Source organism: Dipodomys ordii, unplaced genomic scaffold (assembly GCF_000151885.1).
Source record: "Dipodomys ordii isolate 6190 unplaced genomic scaffold, Dord_2.0 Scaffold18, whole genome shotgun sequence".
In the NCBI taxonomy this organism is placed as follows: domain Eukaryota; kingdom Metazoa; phylum Chordata; class Mammalia; order Rodentia; family Heteromyidae; genus Dipodomys; species Dipodomys ordii.
In genome coordinates this window covers 7,602,087-7,622,983 of record NW_012267234.1, presented here as the reverse complement: position 1 = coordinate 7,622,983, position 20,897 = coordinate 7,602,087, and the positions used below count along the sequence as shown (strand labels likewise).

Here is a 20,897-nt window from a genome sequence, read left to right as displayed (position 1 = left end):
CCTCAGACCTAGAAGTCACTCCCAGTAAGATTCAGCAGGTCCTAGCACAAAACTGAGAGGGAATTATTAAGATGCTTGTGGCCCAGGAGGTGTTATCATCAGCGATGCCAGTGTACGGATGACCTCCTCTCCCAGCAAGGGAGCATGCTGCAGCCCCTATAGATTGCCAGTGCAAGAGCCCTGGTCTAAATCAATGCACTCCCCTTGCTGCTCCCCTTCAGGACCTGGAGAAAAAGGAGTGTTTGCAGAGAAGCCTTAGATCACTAGCTTCCTGGGTGTCTGTGTGAAGATCATGCTGCCACAGCCAGGGTTTTCCCTTCAGTTCTGTCCCACAGGAATGAGCCTCCAAATTCCCTTTCTGTCTCTGGGCTGCAAGGTCCCTTCATTTTCCTCTCTTTTTCTTTTCTTTTCTTTTTTTAAATTTATTGTGAAAATACCGTACAGAGGGATTACAACTACATGGGCAAGGTAATAAGTACATTTCTTATCAAGCATTGTTGCCTCCTCCTTTGTTTCCCCTTCCCATCTCCGCTCCTCCCCTCCCCACCACCACCACCTTCCTCTCTTTTTCTTGAGGACTCCTTGACACTTGGCAGAAACCATGCCCTGCTGTGGGCTTGAGCTGCCAGGTTCTCTCTTTAGCCTCTTCTGTGAGCATCTTCAGGCAGCAGGACACTCTGAACTATCTCACATGACTCTTGGCTGGCTTCTACCCTGTGGCTTGCCATGTCCCATATATATCTGGCTATGAAGAAGATCTATGGTCCTCACTTATGGCTGTTTTTGCTCTCTGCAGAGATCCAGAAGCTGGTGCTGGAGGGCCGGGTGGGTGAAGCCATTGAGACAACCCAGCACTTCTACCCTGGGCTGCTGGAGCACAACCCTAACCTGCTCTTCATGCTCAAGTAAGTTGGGTTTGTCAGTCCCACAGCCCAGCCCCTCTGCTGGTGGCAGGAACCTATATCCCAGGCCAGGCCCAGAGCTTCGCTGCTCTGCTCCCTCCACAGGTGCCGACAATTTGTGGAGATGGTGAATGGCACCGACAGTGAGGTCCGCAGCTTGAGCTCCCGAAGCCCCAAGTCCCAAGACAGCTATCCTGGCTCCCCCAGCCTCAGCCCCCGACATGGCCCCAGTAGTTCCCACATGCATAACACAGGTCAGCCACTCCCCAGAGGGCTCTGGGAAGAGCTGGTGTGGAGAAGAATGGCCACCCTACATGCCCTTCCCTACAGTGGGCTCAGGGCCGGCTGCTGGATTGGGGGGAAGGGAAAGGGACCACTGTGGCAACCCCTGGGTCCCGCTTGATGGCAAGCTGCCCCTCCTCCTCTGACCATCCCCGGCTTCTAGGAGCAGACAGTCCCAGCTGCAGCAATGGCGTCGCATCCACCAAGAGCAAACAGAACCACAGTAAATACCCCGCACCCAGCTCCTCCTCCTCGTCCTCGTCCTCCTCGTCCTCCTCCTCCCCGTCCTCCGTCAATTACTCCGAGTCCAACTCAACAGACTCTACCAAGTCCCAGCCCCACAGCAGTACCAGTAACCAGGAGACCAGGTGCCTGTCTTGCTACGCTTCCTCCACTCTGCTTCTGCTCTGCACCTGTTGGGTCCACTGCAGTCTGTCCTTCAAGTGCTGTCCCCTGCACTTCACTTCTACCTCTATCATAGGTCTATGCCTGAAGTGCTAGCTGTGGTCAATTTTCTTGGCCCTGGCTTTCTTTGGAGGTGCTGACCCTGCCTGACTGTGGTTTCCTCTACGGGGACTTGGCTTCCAAAGAGGCTGGCCCTGCTATGGTATTTTATGAAGGAGCTATTATAGGATCTGGCTCCTGAGCAACCAGTCTGCAGACAGGGGATCTGAGCTGCAAACTACAGCTCCAGGTGGCTTGTATAGGTTCTCTGCATGTTCTAAGTTTTCTGAATTTGGCTCTCAACCAAGGCCACAGAGATGCCCAAGAGGCCCATGGTACTTAGTCATTAGGAATAACAGGGATATGTAGAAGAGACATGTCAGCTCACAGGAGAGCCAGGAAGAAAAAAATCACAGGAGCAACTGTAGAAGAATGGGAACCAGGTGACAATCCTCTGGAGATAGCTGTAGTAGGTGCCAAGTCCCTTGGAGCCTGGGAAGCTTGGTCTTTTCTTTCATGCTCCTGGCAGCCCCTGTTTATCTGCAGTCACCATAGCTAAAGACTAAATAGAGGCCCAGCCAGGCTGTTCCAACAACATCCCCTTGGCCAATTCCCCATTCTCACTTCATTTCTTCACAGTGATAGCGAAATGGAGATGGAAGCAGAACATTATCCCAATGGCATGCTGGAAACCATGTCCACACGCATTGTCAATGGTGCCTACAAACATGAGGACCTGCAGACAGATGAGTCTAGCATGGGTAAGTAAGGGCTGTGCCCCAGCATGACCCGCCTGATTGATGGCTGCTGAGAGGGCAATACACCGTGCCTCTGAAGGGACTGGGATGGAAGCGTTAAGCAGCTTTAGAAGCTCTAGTCAGACTAGGTCTACTCCTTTCTTAGCCATTCATGGACGTGTTCCTGAAGTAGCTTCAAATGTGTAGTAAGACTCAGGCCTGCTGCCAAGAAACCAGAAGCCCTATGTTTGAGGCTGGAGAGAATTTGATGAGCACTGTACATCTGTGCAGGGTGGGAAGAGAGCAGCTTCCAGGTCCTGTCTGACCCCTGGCCTGTGTGCTAGGTACACTTGAAAGCACCTGTGCTCTGGCTGCTCCCCTTATTCTCTGAGCCCTTGTCTGCCAGAAGTTACAGCTTCTTACGTCTTCCTAACTTTCTCTTCTCTTTCTTCCTATTGTGTTCTCTGCTGGCCTCTGGGTACAGATGATGGACATCCACGACGGCAGCTCTGCGGGGGCAACCAGGCTGCCACAGAGAGGATCATCCTGTTTGGCCGTGAGTTGCAAGCACTAAGTGAGCAGCTGGGCCGAGAGTATGGCAAGAATTTGGCCCACACAGAAATGTTACAGGTATAGAATGAGTCAGGCCCTCAACACAATGAGCAGGACCTCACTTGATTCTGGGGACCAGATGGCTTTGGCATATCCAGGGGCAGCAGCAATAGGGCGGAGTGGGCTCTATCAGGTCTTTTTTGTTGTTGTTGTTGTTCATGGGGCTTGAACTGTGGGCCTGGGCACTGTCCCTGAGCTCTTTAGCTCCAGGCAAGCACTCTACCACTTGAGCCACAGCGACACTTCTGGTTTTCTGGTGGTTAATTGGAGATAAGAGTCTCATGGACTTTCCTGCTTGGGTTGGCTTTGAACTCCTCAGATCTCAACCTCCTGAGTAACTAGGATTATAGGCATGAGCCACCTGCACCTGGCTGTGTCAGATCTTTAGTGGAAAGTGGGCGTCTGTGGTCTAGTAAGGGTGCAACCCTGCAGCCTACAGCCAGGTGTGTTGTTCTATCCCTAGGCATTATGTTCTGTCCCCTCTAGAGGCATAGAGTACGTTTAATATGTGCCACCTCTTAAGGGTGCTTTGTTCCTTAGGATGCCTTCAGCCTACTGGCATACTCAGATCCCTGGAGCTGCCCAGTTGGCCAGCAGCTTGACCCCATCCAGAGGGAACCTGTATGCGCTGCTCTCAACAGCGCCATTTTAGGTGAGTACATCTAACCAAAGCAGATACTGACACATGAGTGTCTAAGAGGCCCCTCCTTGCTCTCCCTGCAAAGAACAGTGAGATTGGCCCAGACCATCTCTGATGACTCACAGGGTTTCTGAGTTTCCAGGCCAAGCCTAAATCCTGACCTTTCCCAACTGAGTTTGCTGCTAGATTATGACCATAAGAGAAAGCCAAGGTCCTCAGGTTGCTGTCAGGTACAGAGCCTACAGGGCCGTGGCCTGGTGGCTAGGATACTCACAAGAATTCTATTTCCCCATTCCACCTATAAGGAACTTAGACCTGGCTCCAAACCCTGATTAGGGCAGTAACTGATCCCTATATCTCCTCCACAGAGTCTCAGAACCTGCCAAAGCAGCCTCCTCTGATGCTCGCCCTGGGCCAGGCATCTGAATGTCTACGGCTCATGGCCCGAGCGGGCCTGGGATCTTGCTCCTTTGCCAGAGTTGATGACTACTTGCACTAGCTGACCATACTACTGGCTGGCCCACCTGGCCCTCCTTCGGCTCCCAGGCTGGAGCAGCCCTGCCCTCCATATGCACCTGGCACAGGGACCTGGAAGCCATGGAAAGAGTCCATTCCTCCTGCCCAGCCTGCCTGCCCATCTTCCCTCCCTCCCTCTTTTCCTTCCTTCCTTCCTTCCTTCCTTCCTTCCTTCCTTCCTTCCTTCCCTCTTTCTTTCCTCCTCTTGCTCCCTCTCTCTTTTCCTTACTCTCTTTTCCCTTTATGTGCAGAGGCCTGTGACACAGTATTGGCTGGTTACTCATGTAGCGCCTTCTCTTTTAAAGGAGCTTTTATTTTGAGGAGGGGTTGGGGTTTTTTAATCTTTTTTCCTCCTGACTGAGCCACCAGTGTTTATCTCGGGAGAATTTGTGCTGAGCTGGTTTCTGCTAATTTAGTGATAAAACCTATCCAGGTTGGTGATAGCTTATTATTTTCATAAGTAAAAAAAGGAAAAAAAATAAATGAGATTATATATATATATAAATATATATATATTAAAAAAAGAGAGAGAGAGACACAGTATTTATCGTAGCATTAGTGGTCCAGCACCTCTTGGGTGAGGCTGTCCAGACACTATGTGTTTTTATTTTAATCCAACTCATTAAAAAAAAATATCATCTCTGTCACCTCAGCAAAGTGATTTATTTTAGGCTCCCTCTTTGTTGAGCCACAGGCCCAGCTGCCACACAGAGAAATTGCATTGACATTTGGGGTAGGGCAGGGGACTTGGTAGGCAGGATCAGGCTAAGTTGCTTTGCAGCATCTCAGGAGATATTGGATATCCCTAAGTATGAGTGTTCCTAGGTCCCTGAGAGTTGGACTAAGCAGAGAGCTGCAAGGCCAGAAATCCAAAGAAGTGCTAAATTGGCCCAGGGCCATACAGCAAAGCAAGGAAGCAGAGGGTCCTTGGCCAGCACACTGTCTACCACTCTACCCTGCCTCTCACTGCCTGCCTTGTTCCTCTTCTCTTCTCAATGTCCTGCCTTCACTTGTTATTAAGGTGGCCAAATAATTCATTTCTTCTCGATTGATTTCCTGAAAACTACCTGCCTTCAGACCAAGAGCTGCTGAGTGCCAGCCGCTAGGAGGAGCACTCATTCCCAGGAGAGAGGCTCTTGAGGACAGGGACTGCTCTCTTCCTGCTTGGGTCTTTTAACAGTCGCTGCACAGCTCTGATGGGATTGATGATGGTACCTCATGGAAGCAGATGCTGGTCCCTGGAGTAGATGTAACTTGACTGTGTACCTGGTTTTCTGCAGCTGTGCCAGGCTACTGTTTGCAGATTGGCCCAAGCCATTGTAGGGAAGAGGAAGGGACCGCCGCCACGCCACCCCCCCACCCCCCCATGAGCTTTACAAATGTCTTACCAGTTGTTTCAGATGATCCTTTCCAGCTGTTAGGCAAAAGTCCTGCTACCACTGGAAGGGCTGAGATGCTGCCAGGACTTGAGTGGCCATCTGTGGAGAAGACTGGCTGTCCAGGAGGAGAAACAAGGAGAGTCCTACACAGAGGAGCACCTGGAGGGGCTGGGATTACCATACCTGCTTCACAGTGTGGAGGACAGCCCACAAGTAGTTCTATAATGATTAGGGTCAGCCATGCAAAGCCAGAAGTTGAACTTAGAATTTCTGGACCTGGGCTGGTTGAGCATCTGCTCTGTAAGTGGACATGGGAGTGCCTGGTAAGGCCTAAGATACTTCCTCCCTACCAAGCCCACAGCTGGACAAAAACCAAACAATTTAGGTGAATCAGCTGCTGATGAGAAACCAGGACTCTGGCAGAGATCTTCCAGAGTTTTGTCTTGGAGGATCATCCTATAGGCTATTTCTCTTTCTTAATCCTTGCCAGGGCTCCATCTGTCAGTCCATAAATCATGACCCATCAGGAGATGGGAAATTCATTGTGGAAAAACAAGCTGCAGTCTCAGAGATTGGAAACATCAGGCTGTTAAAATGGTCAGCCTGGGGGGCTGGAGGTACGGCTCACGTAATGAGGTCCTGTGTTTAAACTCCAGTTACCCACACACACACACACAAAATAATCAGCCTGAGTCAGGTGCTGAAGGTTCACACCTATAATCCTAGCTACTTAAAGGCTAAAATCTGAGGATCAAGGTTTGAAGCCAGCCTGGGCAGGAAAGTCCATGAGACTTATCTACAATTAACCCTCACACCACCACCACCAAAAAAAAAAACCACCCCAAATTGGAGGTATGGCTCAAGTGGTAGTGCTAGCCTTGAGCAAAAAAGCTCGGGAACAGCACCCAGGTCTTGAGTTCAAGTTCCAGGATTATGTGCCCCCCCACCCCCACCTCCACACACATACACAAAGCCTAGCAGGATTGAGAGGTAAATCCAGAGGCATTTGCAATTACAGGAGTTTAAACAACATCTCCAATAATCTCTTACAAATAAGGGATCCAGGAGAATAAATGACTTGTCTGAAGTCACACAGCAAATTAGTAGCTACATACAGGCAAAATAAGGACTAACCTTATTCCTAGTCCTGAGGCAAAATAACATATGAGCCCTGTAAAGGGGTCAGGTTGGCATGGCTTCCAGTGGTGCCTGGTACTGGTACCTTCATGAGTGTGTCAGGGATGGGGCTAGATGCCTTGACTTGAGTTGTGGAGTAGCTAAGAAAGGGCCCTGGAGGGCTCGGGACAGCTGTGTGCTGCATAGGGTTGGCTTGCACTCAGTACCCATGCCACCTCCCCGTTTTCTGTGCCTTATCTCACTGTTTCAGCTGAATTCAAGTTGTTTACTCTGTTCCTCTCTGGAGGGGCTCCCTGTCCCAGTTGGATAACTCACCTTTGGGACATAAGCCTTTGCCCCCACAAGCCATGGAGAGGTCAAAACCAAGCTGCTTGAGCTGGCTGTCTTTGCTGATAGTCCAGGCCCACCTGCAGGTAGAGGAGCCCCTTATGCACACCCAGACCGATCAGCCTATCAGCTTCAGGAGCCCTGAGAGCACCTCAGAACAGCTCTGGTGAAAGGCTGGACCTAATCTATGGGGGCAGGAGGAAGACCTGGCACTGTTCAGTTATCCAGACCTAGGGGTGCAGCCTTCCCTACTCACCTTGCCTGTGGCACCAGATAGTTGCTCTCTCAAGAGTAGAAACTGGCAGACCACTCAAAGAAAGTCAAAACTCCCAATCCCTACCCACATGGGTCTGAGGCTGTGTGTAGGCCATCAGAACAGGGATACTACACGTGGAGTGGGGACTACCTAGCCACCCAGCACCTTCCCAGCCCTTAAGCAAGCACAAAGAAGTTGAGACAGAGGACTGTTGGAGCTGAAAGGTTCCTTTGGTTGCTCACAACTCAGGTATGCACATAGTGTGGCAGCTGGACACCAGAGCCCTACTTGACCGCCAGGCACCTGGACCAATGGCCAGATGGTGGTTTCTGGCTGCCCAAGTACCCCGCTCCCTTGCAAAAGATTTCCTCCCATTATTAACTACAGCTGAAACAGACATCCTTCACATTGGGCACACTGCTTCTGCCTTTGTCCTCGCTAGTTGGTATCTGGCATTAGCATGCAACTTAAGGGTTTGGGAGGGTCGAGAGAATTCTAACACAAAACATCCTATTAAAATTGTACTTGAGATGAGAAAAACTCCTGTTGTATTTTGACAGAATTATTTTTATTAAAATACACATCCATGAGCAGTCATGACTGTCTCGTCTCTGTTTCAAGCCTTCTTGGAGGTTGGTGTGCTTTGTGTTGACACATCCCATTCCAGAGAAATCAGGCCCTCAACTCGGCTCTAGAGTGCTCAGGCCCTGGTGCCTCTTAAGTACCTTTGAAACTTCCGTGTTTGCAAGAGCCCAAATTGGATAGGCACTGCAGCTACAGTTCTGTTCCTTGAAACAGCTTTCATATTAGACAAGGAAAACAGCAAATTCAGCCTCAAAAAGGTGAGCCACAGAATTTCCCATAAAAGTAAGATTTTTAAGAATGTAGTTATTTCTCAGTGTCTCCAGGGAAATGGTTCCAGGAAACCTCCTCCCATGTTCAAGTCCCTTATATACAAAATAGTATGCTTCTATATACCTACAGACATCCTTTTATATACCGTTATCTCTATTATTCCCAGTACCTGAAAAATGCTTTGTAAATAGTTATCCTATTGTTTAGGACAAGAAAAAGTTATGTTTGGCAGTTTTTTTCTCTTCTCGTGTGTGTGTGTGTGTGTGTGTGTGCGTGTGCGTGTGTGCGCGTGCGTGTGCGTGTGTGTGTGTGTGTGTTACACCAATCTGGGCGTTAGCTAGGTGACCTCTTGGTTGAGATGTAGCTCAATGGTAAGGTATTAGGCCCTGAGTTCAATCCTCAGCACTGAAGGAAAAGAATGAAAAAGACCTCTCTCAGTTTGTTTCCCATCCTTTCAATGTAGCTTATTTGTCTATCCTGTGGAGGTAAGGGATGATTCAAGCATTGAGAGGTACTTGGAACTTAGAAACAAAATACATGTGAGCATTCTTTCTTCATGATGTTCTCTGGTATGACTAATTCTGCCCCTCCTGGCCACATAAAACCAAGGATTTAGCCAGGCACTGATGGCTCATGCCTGCAATCCTAGCTACTTAGGGGGCTGAGATCTGAAGATCATGGTTTAAAGCCAGCCCAGGTAGGAAGGAAAGTCTATGAGACTCTTATCTCCAGAAAACTGGAAGTGGTGCTGTGGCTTACCGTGGTGGAGGGTTGACCTTGAGCAAAAAGCTCAGGGACAACAGCAAGGCCCTGAGTTCAAGCCCCACAACAGACAAAAAAAAAAGTTTTTGTGCATAGGAGAGATAAAAGTCCATTGTGCTGGTGTCTACCCAAAGGTGAGACTAGAAACAGATTGGATGCAAACTAAGTAGTAGGGGGCTGGGATGTAGCTCAGTGGCAAAGCGCTTGCCTAGCAAGCGCAACGTCCTGGGTTCGATCCCCAGTACCAAAAAAGAAAAGACAAAAAAAAAAAACTAAGTAGTAGGGTGCTACTATAGTAGGCCACAAATAATAAGGCAAGTTAAATAAGAAAAACATTTTGGGGTGCCGCGCCCCCCGGGGGGATAAGATTTCAACAGACCTTGCCAAAATGCCATCTCAAATGGAACACGCCATGGAAACCATCATGTTTATATTTCACAGATATGCAGGGGATAAAGGCTACTTAGTAAAGGAAGACCTGAGAGTACTCATGGATAAGGAGTTTTTGGAAAACCAAAAAGATCCTCTGGTTGTGGACAAAATAATGAAGGACCTGGATCAGTGCCGAGATGGCAAAGTGGGCTTCCAGAGCTTCTTTTCACTAATTGCAGGCCTCACCATTGCATGCAATGACTACTTCGTAGTACACATGAAGCAGAAGGGAAAGAATAGATAGAATCCAGCACTTATTTCTGCCCACTGCATAAGAGTTCTGAAGGGTCATGTAAGGGATCTACCCACAAAAGATTTTGTTTTTTGTTTTGGGTCCGGTTGTGGGGCCTGAACTCTGGGCCTGGGCGCTGTCCCTCAGCTCTTCAGTTCAAGGCAAGCACTCTACCATTTGAGCCACAGCGCCACTTCCTGCTTTTTTTTTTTTCGGCTTACATGGTGCTGAGGAATCAAACCCAGGGCCTCATGCATGCAAGGCAAGCGCTCTACCACTGAGCCACCTTCCCAGCCGGTCTACCCACAAAAGATTTTATGACAGATGAGGACCTTTAGGAAAAAGTACAAATAGCATCCAACTCCCATTTGATAAGCAGAGAACGGAACGTTAATTAAATGCCAAAGAAAGTCTTTTTTTTTATTCAAAAAAAATTTTGGCTCAAGGAATGTGACAATACTGAAGGAGGTGAGAGAAGAGACAAAGCAAACAGGCTTTGGTTGGAGTGAGTGACAGGATGCATAATGATGGCACAAAATGATACACAGAAGAAGCAGGTGGGGCTGGGAATGTGGCTTAGTGGTAGAGTGCATGAAGCCCTGGGTTCAATTCCTCAGCACCACATAAGCAGAGAAGGCTGGAAGTGGGAGTGTGCCTCAAATGATAGAGTGCTAGCCTTGAAGAGATTAGGGACAATGCCAGGTCCTGAGTTCAAGCCCCAGGGCTGGCCAAAAAAGAAAAGAAAAAGAAAGCAGCAGATGGTAGCTAAAAGTTACTGGGGTAGAGATGTTTGTTGAAGGACAGCATGTAGGATCATATCTCAAAGAGACCTGTAAATCAGGAAAACTATGTCTTGGATGTTTATAGTAAACATCACTAGCTATTTGAAAATTCTGAACATCCTGTGTTAATGTGTTGCTTAACTACACTGATTTTTCTAAACTTTCATTACTACAGAATTTCACTTAGTAGCATCTTACAGAACTTTTTTTCTCCAGTCCTGGGATTTGAACCAAGGACCTTATACCTATAGTGTTCTACTTCTGATCTGTAGTCACTTTACCCCTTACAAATCTCTTGAGAACTAGTGTAAAGAGTAAGGTATCATAGAGGAAGAACTAGAAATCCAGAAGCATGATTTTTAAATAACCTGTCTTTATTTTTGATGTTAAACAGTAAACAGTAGTGACCAAGAACTCAGTGATTACACACGCTATACTGGAGAGATTTCATTTTTAATTCATCTTTATGAAGATTTAGAACTCATTCCTTGTGTTTAAAGGGAATGTTTAATTGAGAAATAAACATTTGTGCATAAAATGCTAAAAAGAAAAAAAAAAGAGTAGGGTATAAGATTAAGCACAGTAGTCCTGGAATAGGCTCATTTCCTCCAGACTAGTGGAATCATTTTGCCTTTGACCCTGTCAAGGAACATTGGGCAATCAGAGATATCCTTGATAATCATAGCTGAGGTTGGAGTTGCTGCCGGCATTTCAAGGCCACAGTGATGATGCTAAATATCCGGTAGTGTTTTCTCTACCCATGCCTCAAAAAAGAATGATCAGATCCCAAATGTCAATATGGCTGCTTCTGAGAAATCCTGATTTGGAAGTGTTGACAATGACCAGAAGTTATTAAACACAGCACACTGACTCTGCTTTTTTTTTTGGGGGGGGGGGTGGGGGAGGGTGGGGATTACAGGCCTGAGCCACCAGTGCCCGGCTGCTGGGGGAAAAGAGAAGGTATGGGGTCCAAGTTGAATCATTTTATATACCTGTGAGACAAAAGAACAATGTAAGCCGGGTGCCAGTGGCTCACGCCAGTAATCCTAGCTACTCAGGAGCCTGAGATCTGAGGATTTAGGCCCAGAGCCACACCCTGGGGCCGGAAAAGTCCACGAGACTCTTATCTCCAGTAAACCACCAGAAAACCGGAAGTGGCTCTGTGGTTCAAGTGGTAGAGCGCTAGTCTTCAATTTTTTTTATTTTACTTTTTTTATTTTTTGTTGTTGTTGGTCGTGGGGCTTGAATTCTGGGTCTGAGCCCTGTCCCTCAGCTCTTCATCTTAAGGCGAGAGCTCTACCACTTGAGCCACAGCACCACTTCTGGTTTTCTGAGTGGTTTATTGGAGATGAGAGTCTTTTTTTTGGGGGGGGGGCCGGTCGTGGGGCCTGAACTCTGGGCCTGGGTGCTGCCCCTCGCTCTTCAGCTCAAGGCTAGTGCTCTATCACTTGGGCCACAGCGCCACTTCCGGCTTTTTTCTTTTTGCTTATGTGGTGCTGAGGAATCAAACCTAGGGCCTCAGGCATGCAAGGCAAGCGCTCTACCACTGAGCCACCTTCCCAGCCCTGGAGATGAGAGTCTTACAGACTTTCCTGCCCCGGCTGGGTTGGGTTTGAACTGTGATCCTAAGATCTCAGCCTCCTAAGTAGCTAGGATTATTGGCGTGAGCCACCAGCACCCAGCTAGCCTTGAATTTAACAGCTGAGGGATAGCCGGGCACTGGTGGCTCACGCCTGTAATCCTAGCTACTCAGGAGGCTGAGATCTGAGGATCGCGGTTCAAAGCCAGCCCGGGCAGGAGAGACCATGAGACTCCTATCTCCAAAACCACCAGAAAACCAGAAGTGGCACTGTAGCTCAAGTGGTAGAGTGCTCGCCTTGAGCTGAAGAGCTGAGGGACAGCGCCCAGGCCCAGAGTTCAAGCTCTACGACCGACAAAAAAAAAAAAAAAAGAGCTGAGGGATAGTGCCTAGGCCCAGAGTTCAAGCCCCACAACCTACAAAAAAAATAAAATGTGTACCCTGTTGAACTTATTCTAGGAAGTGGGGAGGAAGGAGTCATAGAGGGATGGGTTTGATTTCTACATATAGTACAAATGTCCTTAAACATTAAGAAACAAGAGCTGGAATGTGGCTCAGTGGTAAAGTGCTTGTGTGCTTGCCTAGCATACATGAAGCCCTGGGTTCTATTCCTCAGTACCACGTACATAGAAAAAGCCAGAAGCGGTACTGTGGCTCAAGTGGTAGAGTGCTAGCCTTGCGCAAAAAGCAGCTCGGGGACACAGCCCAGGTGAGAGGGAGAGAGAGAGACAGACAGACAGACAAACATACCTCTCAAGTTCAGACTGAAAGCAACTCCTGTCTCAAGCTCAAAGCAGGTGCAGTTCTACAGCTGGTCAGCAGATCACAGGCATAACTGCCTCAGGTCATCTGGCATGTTCTTGTCATCACTGGCTGCTGTGGAATGATAGCTGAGAGGCCCTACCTGATGCAGATGCGTGGGAGACTATGGGTCATTAGACAGTCAGACAAGCAGGGGCAGAGACTTTCCAGGCAGTTGTAACCTCCAATCACAATTCCTACAGAGCCAGTTTCACAACAAGGCCTAAGCTAGCACTGCTGAGCCCAAGGGCTGCTTTGTTACTAAATATATTTCTTTGGGAGAACACAGTAAGGGCACTGAAGTCATAGTTTAGAAAACTGACATTTAAGGAACAGTCAAATAACATACAGATTTCGAGTCGTCCAGACAGGCACCAGAGAATACACTAGTAATCAGTACACCAAACCCGGACCTGGCCTTTTACAAAGATAGGTCGTTGTCTAAACAAGACTTGTCTTCATTACCGGAAAACTCAAATCGACCACAGTTCTCAAGTGCCCATCTCAGCCTTGACGCCAATTGGTGAGCCAAGGCTGGGTCGGTTCGCCCCCCACCACGTCCTCCGCGGGAAGCCGAGGACCCGGACCCCGCAGCCCAGCGACTTTAAGCCCCGCCTCCAATGGGGGAGCATGCGCAGCTCCTAGCGCTGGCCCCGCCCCTGGCGGATCCACCCCCCTCACAGAGCATGCGCCGTCCTCCCGCCGTCCCGCCCCTCCCTCCCAGAGCCCTGTGTTCCTTAGAAACCAGGCGGCGTGTTCCCGGTGTCAGCGCGCAAAAAATCTGGTCCCCGCGCATCCCCACCCACCAGCCTCTTTCAAGACGGGCGGGTGGCGTCTGAGACCTGTCCGGACCCATGGTCTCCAGTGCGGCGCTGGACGGGCGATGCCAGCGTGCCAGGTGAGAGGCGGCCGCAGCGGCGGGTGAGGGTGAAGGAGGGCATGGCGCTGCCGCGAGCGGGCGCCAGCCGGGCCTCCGCCGGTGCCCGAGGTCGGAGGCGTGGAGACTAAAAGCCAGGCTGGAAGGGGCCTGTGCTAAATTGCCAGCATGCGCCGTGAGTACCAGGGTCGCCTCGGGAATCGTTCTCCCCAGCCCAGAAGTAGATACGGTGCGTTTGCTTCTGGAATTTGGGATCTTGGAGGTCCTTGAACAGAACCCCATCCCGTCTGTAATACAGATGCGGAAACCTAGGCTCCGCCGTCCTGGGCCCAGCAGACCCTCCTACCTGTGTGAGGAAGGGCCCTTTGTGAATGAGGATGTGAGGGGTGGAAGCCCGAGACAAAGGGCTCGTGGGCTAGCTGGTCCATCCTCTTTCAGAATGAGCTAGGACTTTCAGAGGGTAAATATTTATTTAAGGAACAGGTGTTAAAGTGACAAGTTGAAGAAGGGACATCCCAGAAGGGTTAGGTTGTCTCTGCCAGTCCCGAATGCCCTTTGGCCACGTTGCCAGTGGCCCTGGCCTACCTTTAAAGCTCAAGGAAGAAGCAGATGGACTTATGGAGACAAAAGGTGAAATAAAGGATTCCTATTCACGGCTTATCCCATTTGAATGGAGAGGGAAATGAAGGTAGGGGACATGAGGGTTTGTGAATGATAGGATGAAAAGTCTATGTTCCAAATTGGAACACAATTTATAAAACAGGACTGGAATTGAAAAGTTAAAAACTACATAGGATCGACACCCAGAAATTTATAAACCATTGTATTTTTGTTCATTGTTCTCACAGTGTCATGCTTAAGGCATAGCCTTGTCATGACTTTGTGATTTATAGTGTATTAAGGCCTCCAGAGGAAGATTCTTTTTTTTTTTTTTTTTGCTTTTTTTTTTCTTTTTGCTTATGTGGTGCTGAGGAATGGAACCCAGGGCCTCATGCATGCAAGGCAAGCACTTTACCACTGAGCCACCTTCCCAGCCCCCAGAGGAAGATTCTTGTGTATGATCCTTCAGGTGAAGGGAATAATGTGTGTGTATACATGCATATGTGCACACATATGTGCTGGTACTGAAGCTTGAACTCAGGGTCATGGGCACTATTCCTTAGCTTTATCTCACAAGGCTGGTGCTCTATCACTTGAGCTCTACTTCTGGCTTTTTTTGGTGGTGGACAGACTTTCCTGTCCAGGCAGTCTTTGAACCTCAATCCTCAGCTTGCTGAGTAGCTAGGATTACAGGCATGAGCCCCAGACTTTAATTTTTTAATTAGCATAATCAGTTGTACAAGGTGAGGTGGTTTGTTTTTGGTATCTTCACACATGTATACAGTGTATCCTAAGCATGGCTAGATTCCTTCTGAGAAGCTATATCAGAGAACAAAAAGGGTTTCAGATGTTCATTTTTGACAACCTAAAAATATTACTGCCTTCAGGCTGGGAACTTAGACAATCTGTTTAGGCCAGGTAGTTCTGGTTGGAAAGTGACCATTTTACAGATGAAGATTGTTATAAAGCGTTCATTGCTTACCTGATTGTCCCACTGTTTCTATGCGATGATTGATCTTGCTTTACTCTATTATTTACTTGTTATTTACAAAGAAAATTCCAGCTGGTATTGCATGCCTGTAATTCCAGTACTTAGAAGGCTAAGGTGAGCCTGAGCTACATAGCAAGGTCCTGTCTCAAAAATTTGAAAAGGAAGAAAAAGAAAATTCAGATATATGATTTTAATAGTAATTTTAGAAATGAGTAGTGAAAGAAGAAAGCCTATAGGCTGGGAATGTGGCTTAGTGGTAGAGTGCTTGCCTAGCATGTATGAAGCCCTAGGTTCAACTCCTCAGTACCACATACACAGAGAAAGCTGGAAGTGGTGTGGTGGCTCAAGTGGTAGAGCACTAGCCTTGAGCAAAAGAAGCTTAGGGACAGTGCCCATGCCCTGAGTTCAAGTCCCAGGTCTGGCAAGAAAAGAAAAGAATAAAGCCCACACCTCAAATAATAGCTTAAAAATTTGCAATCTGTGGGAGAGAAATGTAACTTTTTTTTTTTTTTTTTTTTAAAATAAAGTCCCTAAATCTTAGGACTGGAGTCAGGACTTCAGTGGTAGGGTGCCTGACTAGACATGTGAGACCTTGAATTCAAACACCAATACCATAGAAATGGTTTTTTTACTTCCTGATTCTACTAATCAAAGTCAATTTGTTGGTAGTTTAATTTGTGTGTGTGTGTGTGTGTGTGTGTGTGTGTGTGTGTGTGAGTGTGTGTGTGTGTGTGTGTGTGTGTACTAGGGCTTGAACTTGAGGTCTCTTGCTTGGCATTTTTGCTCAAGGCTGGCCCTCTACCACTTGAGCCACATCCCTACTTACTTCTCTCTTTTTTTTTTTTCCTGGGTAATTGAAATTTATAGTCTCTTGGACTTATCTGCTTGGCTATCTTTGCACCTCAATCCTCAAATCTCAGCCTCCTGAATACCTATGATTATAGGCTACTGTGCGTAGCTTGAAAAAACTAAAAAACTAATATTCAGTGAATATTTACAGCATGTTTTCTTGCTCAGAGTAGTAAGCTATACTAAAAATTTGTTAATAGGTCAAATCAAGTTTGAGAAAGCTTTGTCTCGGCTGGCACCAATGGCTCATGCCTATGATCCTAGCTACTCAGGAGGCTGAAGTCTGAGGAACATGGTTCAAAGCCAGCCCAGGCAGGAAGTTCATGAGACTCTTATGTCTGATAAACCACTAGAAAACCGAAAGTGGCACTGTGGCTCAAGTGGTAGAGGGCTCACCTTGAGCTGAAGAGCGTAGCAATAGCAGGACCAAAAAAAAAAAAAAAGAAAGCTTTGTCTTAAATTGATAAGTGATACTGTATTGATGGATATAGTGACTGCATTTCTTTTTACTTTTCTGATATGTGTGGAATTTTACATAGGTACCTCAAGAGATACATTGAAGGGACTGGGAAGGTGGCCCAGAGGTAGAGTGCTTGCCTTGCATGCATGAGGCCCTGGGTTCGATTCCTCTGCACCACATAAGCAGAAAAAGCCGGAAGTGGTGCTGTGGCTCAAGTGGTAGAGTGCTAGCCTTGAGATGAAGAGCTGAGGGACAGCGCCCAGGCCCAGAGTTCCTGCCCCATGACCAACAACAACAAGATATATTGAAGCATTATCAGAAAATCAGTACTGTCAATCAAGTTCTGTCAGGAAAGGTTAATAATCTAAACCACTGTTGCTTTAGTATTGGTCCAGGTGGAAGTAAGACCAAGCTGCCAAAATCAAGATAAGGTGGAAGGAGCAGTCACCCTCTGCTACACTAGATAGGAAGTGGTAGCACATTTTAAAAGTCACCCCAAAAGCCGGGCACCGGTGACTCACGCCTGTAATCTTAGCTACTCAGGAGGCTGAGATCTGAGGACCAAAGTTCAAAGCCAGCCTGGGCAGGAAACTCTGAGAGACTCTTTTTTTGGGGGGGGGTCAGTGATGGGGCCTGAACTGGGTCTGGGCACTGCCCCTCAGCTCTTCAGCTCAAGGCTAGCGCTCTACCACTTGAGCCACAGCGCCACTTCTGGGTTTTTTCTTTTTGCTTATATGGTGTCGAGGAATCGAACCCAGGGCCTCATGCATGCAAGGCAAGCATTCTACCACTGAGCCACCTTCCCAGCCCTCCGAGAGACTCTTGTCTCCAATAAACCACTAGAAAACGGGAAGTGGAGCTGTGGCTCAAGCGGTAGAGTGCTTGCTTTGAGCTGAAGAGTGCAGGGACAGTGCTCAAGCCTAAATAAAGTTCAAGCCCCACGAGCGACCAAAACAAAAAAAGGCACCCCAAGTATTTTCTAGAGTAGCTGTTGGAAAATGTCCTCTTCAAATGTGGCTGCAGTGTACCTCATAGATTTGGGTGCATTTTTCAAGCTCTACAATCAGAAAGGCACTTGTTTTCAGAGAAGAGTGGATTTATGGAGGACTCTCACAGTATCTCTAAATTACTATGACAACAAAACGTTGACCAATAATAACTTAGCATCCACTCCATTTTGGGAGCAACTAAGGACAGTTATCACGTCTGACCTGCAATAAAGTAATCAACAGTGTTTGGCAAGCTAACCATGAGTGGAGTTTATTAGCTAAACTAGTAAATGTTAACAAGATCTCCTTTCACTGAAATGATTTTCTAATTTGACTAGAAAGAAGAATGAAGTGAGCATGCAGTATAATCTGATATAAGAAGTTGAGATACAGAGGTTGGTGTTCAGAAAACACTAGAATCAAACAACTCCACTAACTTAGACATAGGAAAAATGCCTTTCTCCTGCATGAAAAGTTTCTCTAGGAAATTTCCAGTAGGAGTCTGATTTTAGGATAGATACACAATTGGAGTTGGAAAACATTGAGGAAAAATATCAAATTGGAGAGTTTGGTATTTTTGAGAATTTGTATGCAGTATAATAAAGAGGTATTACTTCTCTTGCATGCAAAAGTAGCAGTTTTGCATTAGTAAACATAAAAGGCAAAACCTCAGGGCTGAAGATGATAGAATGTTTAGTATGTAAGGCCCTGCGTTCAATCCCCAGCACACACACACACACACACACACACTCCTTTTTTTTTTTTTTTTTTTTGGGTCCGGTCGTGGGGCCTGAACTCTGGGCCTGGGCGCTGTCCCTCAGCTCTTCAGCTCAAGGCTAGCGCTCTACCACTTGAGCCACAGCGCCACTTCCGGCTTTTTTCTTTTTTTGCTTATGTGGTGCTGAGGAATCGAACCCAGGGCCTTGAGCATGCAAGGCAAGCGCTCTACCACTGAGCCACCTTCCCAGCCCCCACACACTCCTTTTTGCAGGGTACCAGTGGCTCACGCCTGTAATCCTAGCTACTCAGGAGGCTGAGATCTGAAGATTGCAGTTCAAAGCCAGCCTGGGCAGAAAAAGTCTGTGAGATTCTTATCTGCAATAAACCACCAGAAAACCGGAAGTGGCGCAATGGCTCAAGTGGTAGAGCACTTGTCTTGAGCTGAAGAGCTGAGAGATAGCGCCCAGGCTCTGAGTTCAAGCCCTACAACCAACAAAAATAAAATAAAAAAATCCTTCTTTTGGGAGTCTAAAAGCCTAATCACTTAAAAATTTAGGTACGTTTTTAAGAGTGGAAATGAAAGATTCTAGAACTAAGCCTTCAAGTCACAAAAGTTAAGAGATGCTGTCATGTGGTGGCTCAGGCCTATAATTGTAGCTATTCAAGAGACAGAGATTGAGAGGATCACAGTTCAAGGGCAGCCTAGGCAAAACAGCAAGATCCCTCCACAAAAAAAGCTGGATATGGTGACATGTACCTATCATCCCATTGGCATAGGAGGTGTAACATAGGAGGATCGTAGTCCAGGCTAACCTGGACAAGGAAAGGAGATCCTACTTGAAAGATAAAGCGTAAAGGGCTAGGGGTATGGCTCTCGTAGAGCTGCTGCCTAACAAGTGCAGTGTTCTGAGTTTAGTCCTCCACTGTAAGAGATACTGTGAAAAACAAAATTGCAAGACTTCCTTATATTTCTAACTCATAAATTGGACATTTGGTCAGAAATACAACCACTGAAAGGCCATCTCATCAAACCAAGACAAAGAAAATGACAAAATTTCTATCTCTTGATGAAAAACACTTAGAAAATAAATATTAAATACACTAGTAGAGTTCCTGCTCTTAAAGAATTCAAGTAGTACCTTTGTTCTCTAGGTAACCAGTGATAAAATACTCTTGCAATGTGCAAGAGCTACTTCTGTCATGTTTTCCTGTCTTTTACAGTGAGAGTTTGAGATGGGGACTGAATACTGAGTGCATGCTTCCTTTGTGGTATAACTGTTAGGATGTTTTTCCCAAACTGTCAGCTCTCAACGTCTTTTTCCTTTATAACTCCTTCCCCCTTTGTGCTGTCCTGGGGCTTGCACTCAGGGCCCTGAACATTGTCCTTGAGCTTTTTTGCTCAAAGTTAGTGCTCTACCACTTGAGCCACAGCTCTACTTATGGCAGTGTGTGTGTGTATGTGTGTGTGTGTGTGTGTGATTAATTAAGAGATAAGAGTCTCACAGGAAGTGGCGCTGTGGCTGAAGTGGTAGAGTGCTCACCTTGAGCTGAAGAGCGCAGGACAGCACCCAAGCCCAGAGTTCAAGCCCCACCACCAATCAAAAAAAAAAAAAAAAAGAGTCTCACAGACTTTACTGCCCAGTTTCAAACCTCGATTCTCAGAGCTCAGCGCCCATGAGTAGCAAGGATTACAGGCATGAACCACTGGTGCCCATCTATCCCTCTCTCAATGGCAGTACTGGTGTTTGAACTCTTGTTTGCTCAGCTGGCTCTACCACTTGACCCACACCTCTTTTTTTTTTTTTGTCATTTGTGGGGCTTGAACTCTGGGCCTGGGCACTGTCCCTCAGCTCTTCAGCTCAAGACTAGCACTTTACCACTTGAGCCACAGTGCCACTTTTGACTTTTTCTGTTTATGTGGTGCTGAGGAATGGAACCCAGGGCCTCAAGCATGTGAGGCAAGCATTCTACCATTGAGCCACCTTCTCAGTCCAAAACACACCTCTTGTCCAACTTTTTTGCTACTTGGTTCAGAGATGGCCAGGCAAAAAGCAAGATCCTATCTGAAAAACACCTAGAGCAAAAATGGCTGGAGGTGTGGCTCAAGTGGGAGAGTGCTTGCCTCACATGCATGAGTCCCTGGGTTCAATTGGGTTTCTTTTTTCTTTTTTTGGGGGGGGGCTGGTCGTGAGGCCTGAACTCTGGGCCTGGGCGCTGTCCCTCAGCTCTTCAGCTCAAGGCTAGCACTCTACCACTTGAGCCACAGCACCACTTCTGGCTTTTTTCTTTTTACTTATGTGGTGCTGAGGAATTGAACCCAGGGCCTCATGCATGCAAGGCAAGCGCTCTACCACTGAGCCAACTCCCAGCCCCTTCAATTGGGTTTGATCCCTAAGACCCAGAGAGAAAGAGAGGCAAAGAGACAAGACAGACAGACAGAGAGATAAAAAGACAAGACAGACAGAGAAAGATTGGTGTGTAGATAGAGAAAACGATGGCAGTGACCAGGCAAGCTGTATTCGTATCTCATCTGTCAGTGAACCAAACTGTGTATAAATTCATTATACAGATACTGTTTTCTAAGACTTCTATTTTCTTTGGGCTTGTTGAAAGATTTTGACCCTTATAGTTTCTGTGGTGCTTATAGCTCTCCCCTCCCCCCTCCCTTTCTCCCTCCCTCCTTTTCTCCCTCCCTCCCTCCCTCCCTCCCTTCCTTCCTTCCTTATTTCCTTCCTT

General features: G+C 47.3%; 3 protein-coding genes across 3 annotated transcripts in view; all 3 read left to right on the top strand.

Moving 5' to 3' along the window:
- The window catches only part of Ranbp10 (RAN binding protein 10), a 51,830-nt gene extending 45,536 nt beyond the window's left edge, over positions 1-6,294 (top strand). Inside the window, exons 8-14 of the mRNA XM_013013026.1 lie at positions 797-905; positions 1,008-1,156; positions 1,348-1,552; positions 2,268-2,389; positions 2,850-2,995; positions 3,518-3,629; positions 3,986-6,294. Coding sequence (XP_012868480.1) covers positions 797-905; positions 1,008-1,156; positions 1,348-1,552; positions 2,268-2,389; positions 2,850-2,995; positions 3,518-3,629; positions 3,986-4,116 — 974 coding nt within the window. The 3' untranslated portion in view covers positions 4,117-6,294. The remainder of the gene's footprint in view (positions 1-796; positions 906-1,007; positions 1,157-1,347; positions 1,553-2,267; positions 2,390-2,849; positions 2,996-3,517; positions 3,630-3,985) is intronic.
- Positions 6,295-9,198: 2,904 nt separating this feature from the next.
- On the top strand, positions 9,199-9,540 carry LOC105983075 (protein S100-A10-like). Its single transcript, XM_013012824.1, has one exon. It carries the CDS (start codon positions 9,238-9,240, stop codon positions 9,523-9,525), a length of 288 nt encoding a protein of 95 aa, XP_012868278.1. The 5' UTR covers positions 9,199-9,237; the 3' UTR covers positions 9,526-9,540.
- A 3,854-nt stretch (positions 9,541-13,394) lies between these two features.
- The window catches only part of Gfod2 (glucose-fructose oxidoreductase domain containing 2), a 33,503-nt gene continuing 26,000 nt past the window's right edge, over positions 13,395-20,897 (top strand). The window contains exon 1 of the mRNA XM_013012613.1: positions 13,395-13,573. The gene's annotated coding sequence lies outside the window, so the exon portion shown is untranslated. The remainder of the gene's footprint in view (positions 13,574-20,897) is intronic.

What these genes read in the sequence shown, in the direction of transcription:
- LOC105983075 (XM_013012824.1), top strand. Translation starts at nt 9,238, where the DNA reads ATGCCATCTCAAATGGAACACGCCATGGAAACCATCATGTTTATATTT.